General features: G+C 49.8%; 1 protein-coding gene across 1 annotated transcript in view; it reads right to left on the reverse strand.

Annotated features, from left to right (window-relative positions):
• The window catches only part of Adam12 (ADAM metallopeptidase domain 12), a 124,518-nt gene that overhangs the window by 44,309 nt on the left and 74,161 nt on the right, over nt 1-6,048 (reverse strand). Inside the window, exon 9 of the mRNA XM_026781030.1 lies at nt 2,399-2,576. Within this exon, the coding sequence (XP_026636831.1) occupies nt 2,399-2,576 (178 nt within the window). The remainder of the gene's footprint in view (nt 1-2,398; nt 2,577-6,048) is intronic.

Here is a 6,048-nt window from a genome sequence, read left to right on the forward strand (position 1 = left end):
GCTGGTGGTGAGGATGCTGGTGCTGGGGCAGTGCTGGTGGTGATGGCCAGGCTAGTGCTAGTGGTGAGGATGCTGATGCTGGTGCAGTGCTGGTGTTGAGGATGCTGGGGCAGTGCTGGTGGTGAGGATGCTGATGCTGGTGCAGTGCTGGTGGTGAGGATGCTGGGGCAGTGCTGGTGGTGATGGCCATGCTAGTGCTGGTGGTGAGGATTCTGATGCTGGTGCAGTGCTGGTGGTGATAACACTGAGGACGTTGGGTGATGATGGTCAGGATGTGATGACAGCAATGGTGACGATGCTGGTAGGGACACTGGTGTGGCAGCAATGGTGAGCGGGGTGGTGGTGCAGGTATGTTGGAGGTGGGGATGGCAGTTAACGGTACAGATGGCAGTCTGAGGATGGTGGTGTGGAGAGGATGAATGTGGCAGTGATGGTACTTGTGGGCACAGAGACAGTGGTGGATGCTAATGAAGGCAGATGGGGTGGATAACTGCCAGTGGAGTCATTCCAAATCCCAGCGTTCATGATTCCAGGAAGAACCATCCGATTTACTTGCATTAATAAATAATTATAAGGCATTCAGATCAAAGACAAACCATCTTAAGTCAACATGGCCTCTCCTGAGAAATGTGGGTAATTTAAACTAATTGGGTTGTTTCTTTAAGCAATTAACAAGGCCTCCAAGGGACTTTTCTCCTTTGTACACGCTATCCCACGATGGCTTCACTTTTCCCTTTGCTAATCCTGAAGCCATTCGGTAAGACTATAATTAGGACTTGTTCCTAGCCGGCAACTGCTCCCTGCTCGCTGTGAGCAAAATTAACCACCGCTGTGGACAAGGCCATTATCACGGAGAAGTTCTGAGTTTGTCAAGGACACAAAACTATTTCTGTCTCTCCTCACTCCATCTGATTACCCCTACCCCCAAGTGCTGTGCATTTTCTCTCAGAACCTGTGAGAGTAAGAGCATTCCCGCTGGCACGGAGGAGCCTCCTCGGGGACTTGGAGACAGGCTATGATAAAGATTCTATTATTCCTGTGATGAGCACAGGAATATATGAGCTGCTTAGGCTTCCTGTCCCGGCTTCCCTTGTTTCCTGGGCATGGCATTCCCAAGGAGCCCTCTGAGATGCTGGTTTCTTGAGCCATTGTGAAGCCACCTATGTATGGGCCTGCCTCAGACCTGTCTCCCACTCTGGCTTGCATATGTCCTCATGGAAGGAGCCCCATCTTAGTTGCTCTGCAAACCCTGGGCTTTGATTTACTCCAAATACCATCTCCTCCACGTTGTGTGTGAGGCACTTGTCAAGGCTAGTCTAGGGCCTAGCGGGACTTAGGAGCCCTTAGAAGCTAGACTCACATGCGAGGTAGTAGTGTTCTCTTTGTTGTTCTTTCTCAAGACTATTTAGAGGGGGGGGATGACTTACGTGTTTTATGTTTACCAGCTTTATCTTGGGCCTATACAAATGAGAAACTTCCCAGAGATTGGCGGGAAAGCAGGGTTCAATAAGCTTACTGCTGGTTGCAAACGCTGGCTGCTTTTTCTCGTTGCTTCCGAGCACTAACAAGCTGAACGGCTGGATCCTCTGGAGCCTCAGCTGTGCACACAGAGGAGGCTGAAGAACAATCTCAGCTAGACAGAAAGCGCCCAGCTCAGCGCTGCTTATCCACACTTCTTGTCCACAGCAGGCTTTGCAAAGAGAAAGCCCTGGGACTTAAGAACCCCCAGAAGCTAGACTCCCGGGGCTTTGCTTTCCAAGAAACTCTGAGCTAACTGCTTTTTATTGTTCGCATCCTCATCACCCTAAGAATGGAAGCACCCTTCAACAGAGGAGAAGGCACTCCCTTGTTAAAACCTAGCGATACAGCCAACTCTGTACATGGCTAACGCTCCAGAAAGCCACCCACAATGGGGAGCTTGTCCAAGGTAGCCACATGGGACTCTTCCAGAGAATCTCGATTATAGCAGCATCCACACTACCAACTCATTATCTCCCTCTCCTCCCCCACGCGTGTGTAGGCCAGAGATCAACATCAAGTATCCTTGCTCCAGTTTGCCACTTATTTTGTGTGTGGGGGAGCGGCTAAGGTTTCTCACTGGGACTTCTAGGTCTCAGCCATTGGATGAGGCTGACTGGCTGGTATGTTTCTGGGATCTGCACATCTCTGCCTCTCCGGTGCTGGGACTGCAGGCACACAACCACCACACCCAGCTTTTCCATGAGGGCTTTTAGGAACTCAGGTTTTCTTGGCTGCATGGCAAGCCCCTTGCCAAGTGAGCTATCTCTCTAGTCTTTTGCCCATTTCCAGCATGTTCATTTTGCTGCCCGAGCTCGCTCAAGCTCCCCCTCCTCCCGGGCAGAGGCGACAGTAGGTACCACGGAGAGGGTCCCCTTACCTCTGGTTCCCCACAGTCACACTCTTCTCCCTCTTCCACGTAGCCATTTCCACACTTCCGGCCCCCAAAGGCCTGCTTGACCTCTGGCAGGTTGAAGAGGCACATCCCCACTCCCTTCTCCAGGCTAGTCTCCAGGTCCTTCCTGCTACAGCTGCTGAACACCATGGGGAACGGGAACCTGGGAAGGAAAGGCCTCAGTGAGTCACGGGCCCCAGTGGCCTTCTCTGCCCTCAGGGTCCTCGGCCCAGGATGCCTCCTGGTAGTGACGTACAGCTGCTCACAGCTATGTCAATGAACAGAGTCTGCTTAAACACAGCTGTCAAGACAGTCCTGGCATTCATTCCCATACGGTGAGGAAGAAGGGCTTTGTCAAAAGAGAAGGGATCTTGTGGTCGTCTCATAGCAATAGCTTTGGACACAGTCATATCACAGTGCTATTAGTAGTTCTTCAGGGAGGCTGTATTTGTTACTTTTCTATTGCTGTGATAAAACACCGTGACCAAGGCAGCCTATAAAAGAAATAATTTTAATTGGGCTTATGGTTTCAGAGGGTTAGAGCCCATAAGGGTGGTGTAAGGGTGTGATGGCAGGAATACCTGAGAGCTCCCATCTGGAGCCACAGGCAGGAGGCAGAGAGAGGTAAAGGGGGGGCAGAGGGAGAGAGGGAGGGAGAGGGAGAGAGAGAGAGAGAGAGAGAGAGAGAGAGAGAGAGAGAGAAGAGAAAAGACAGAAAGACAGAGACAGAGAGACAGACAGAGACAGACTGGGAACAGCAAGCATGTTCTATACCTCAAAGCCCACCTTCAGGGACACACCTCTTCCAACAAGGCCACACCTTCTAATCCTTCCCAAACAGTTCTACCAACTGGGGACCAAGTATGCAAACCTATGAACCTACTGAGGCCATTCTTAGCCAAACCACCCCAGAGGTGATGCTGTAGGAAATGAAGTCTTAGGGTCTAGAATTTATAACAAAGACATACATCATGTCTTTATTGGTATATGCAAAGAGGATAATGGAACACATGGTGGTGCTTATTGGCTCCATGGGTCCAGGGGACATGTGGTCTGTCCTACCGTAGATCAGGTTGGTACTGGCATTCATGCCTGAGAAGAAAAGTCACTGTCTTTTTCCTGGCACAGCTTTAAGCAAATGGAGGTGGTCTAGAAACACAGGCCTTGCTCTTGCCTTGCCTATAAATTCCAGGGCTACAATGGGTGTGGTGCGGTCAGTCAGAGTGCTGGTCCCTTTCTGGGGTCTAGAGAAGCTGTCCAGGCACTTGGCACCCACGTGGACATTGTGACTAACTCTTGGCAGTGGGCTGCACACAGAAGCGATGCTGGTGCTGAACTGACTATTCCTCCCTTATGACTTCCTTCCCCTCTCTCCAATGACCAAGAGCTGGAGGAGCTGCATGTGGTACCCGGTCCTGATTCCCAGAGAGAGAAAAACCTAGAGCTCCCGAGTGTTCACTGGGATGGAGACACCATGTGAGCTGCAGAAAACTGGGAATCCTTTCCTACAGCAGCTGGGGTTATAGGTATGGGTTAGCGAGTCCCCAGGGGTCATATACTTCTGTTGCTAGGAGGTGAGGGGCCTTGCACAAGTGGGGCCTCCTGGAAGGAGGGGTGCCACCACCAGAAGGAAAGGAGCTCCTGAAAGACCCTGACTAGTTCTCACTAGAATGAGACATCGAAAGAATAAGCTTGCCTTCAGAATCAGTCTTGCTTCTTGTCTTGCCACGTGACTGCTTCCTCTTGCATGCTTTTTGCCACTGTGATACTTTTTGCCATGAGGCCTGTACCAGGGTGATACCATGTCTCTGAACAAGCTCTAAACTATATGCCGAATAAACCTCTTTTCTTTATGTACTATGCACCCTCAAACATTTTGTGATAGCAACAGAACACAGACTAATATAGTTGCCCAGCACAGAGCATACCGTTCTCTCTTACACGAGCATTTTTCTGATCTCTTGAGGCACTGAAGACAAGGACAGGCCTGCCAGAAACCTCGAAGGTTTTATGACTTAGTGAAGAAGCAAGCCTACTGTCCAGCATGCCCAGGCATACCTCCCCATGGAGACAGTTGCAAGATGACGTTCTTGTTGGATCTCAATCAGCTGGCCAGGCCGACACAAGCAGCTACATCTCCCTAAATATGGCAGAGAAACTGCCACATCATGACTTAGTTTGGTAACATCTCTGGGGCCTGAGGGTTCATGCAGCCAAGCTGATGACACTATCCCTCCACCCCTCCCCTATCGCTCACTCTTAGGTTAACCGGAGTATAAGTCAAACCACAAATAAACAAATGAAGTCGAGTCTGGCTCTGCTGGATGGGAAGATAAGTTGAGACTGATGAGCAGGGCTGTGACAAGAGTTTCCTTGGGACTCTTATTAAGTCTCCTTGCAGATAGATTATCGCTGGTATTACAATACTGCGGGAAAGCTCCAGTGAACAATAGAGTATTACATTTTCATTTTAGAAAGGTTTGGTGTGGAAGAGGCCAGGGCATTACACAAGGCGCTGAGGGCAGCTCTCCTTTGCAAAGAAGCTTGGGTAAGGACCAGGTCAGGCCTTTTCTTCCTTTTGAGAGCACCCCTCCCTGAGGAAGCTGGGGCCTACAGTTCATTCTTTGACATACATAGTTAGGTACTGTGGTGACATACTATGACCAACTTCCTCTAGAAGAGAGCAGTCTCTGGAGAGTGCCCAAGTCAATTAGAAAAGACTGCAGGAAAAGTTGAGGGGGAGGGTTTGGTGATGAAGAAGAGACAGAGTGTTGCAGAGATGGCTCGGTTGGTAAAGAGCTCACAGTAAAAGTGGGGGGACCTCAGGTCAGATCCCCAGAACCTATATGAAGCAGTAGTATGTGCCTTTAGTCCCAGGACTTCCATGATAAGAAGGGAGGCAGAGACAAGAGAATCCCCAGGAGCCTATGAGTCAGGTAGCCTGTGCTCAGTAGAAAGCCAAGTGATCCTGTTTCAAACAAGGTGGCAAGTAAGGACCAAGATTCAAGGCTGTCCACTGACTTTCAGACATCAATTCCTTAGGGTGCCTCGGTTGGAACCACAAAACTTCACTGTCCTCTGAGATACCAGGTAAGGTTTTAATAAAGTTGCTGACCCTGAGGGGTCACTCACACACTTCACAGAGGTCACCCTTACCCCAAAGCCTTGGCATCCTGGCCTTTCTAGTCTAGCTCGATAAAACTCCCAGGGACTTCTGGCCATGGCCCCCTGCTCCTCCTCCAACCTGGGGTCTTTTGGCCATCTCCAGTGCCAATAACCCTTTCTCGAATAATTTTTCCTTTTCTTTGGTACCGGGTAGTAACCAGGCATGGCAGGCAAATGCTCCAACTCTGAGCCACTTGACAGAGAGCTCTGATAACATCCCCATCTATGGTACAGTTCTTTGGAGGACAGAGATGGGGCTGAGGGACATTTTCTGCCTGGAGACAGTTTTTCCTGATTCATCTTTTTTTGTGATTTCTCCTGGAAGGGACCATTGACTATTTCATTCTGATGGATTATTCTTGAACCTTCTTTGGGCAGTTAGGGGAAGAAAAGCAATGTGACCCTATCATGCAGTTATTCTGAAAATATTCACACACACACACACACACACACACACACACACACACACA

The sequence above is a fragment of the Microtus ochrogaster genome, chromosome 8 (assembly GCF_000317375.1).
Source record: "Microtus ochrogaster isolate Prairie Vole_2 chromosome 8, MicOch1.0, whole genome shotgun sequence".
NCBI lineage: Eukaryota > Metazoa > Chordata > Mammalia > Rodentia > Cricetidae > Microtus > Microtus ochrogaster.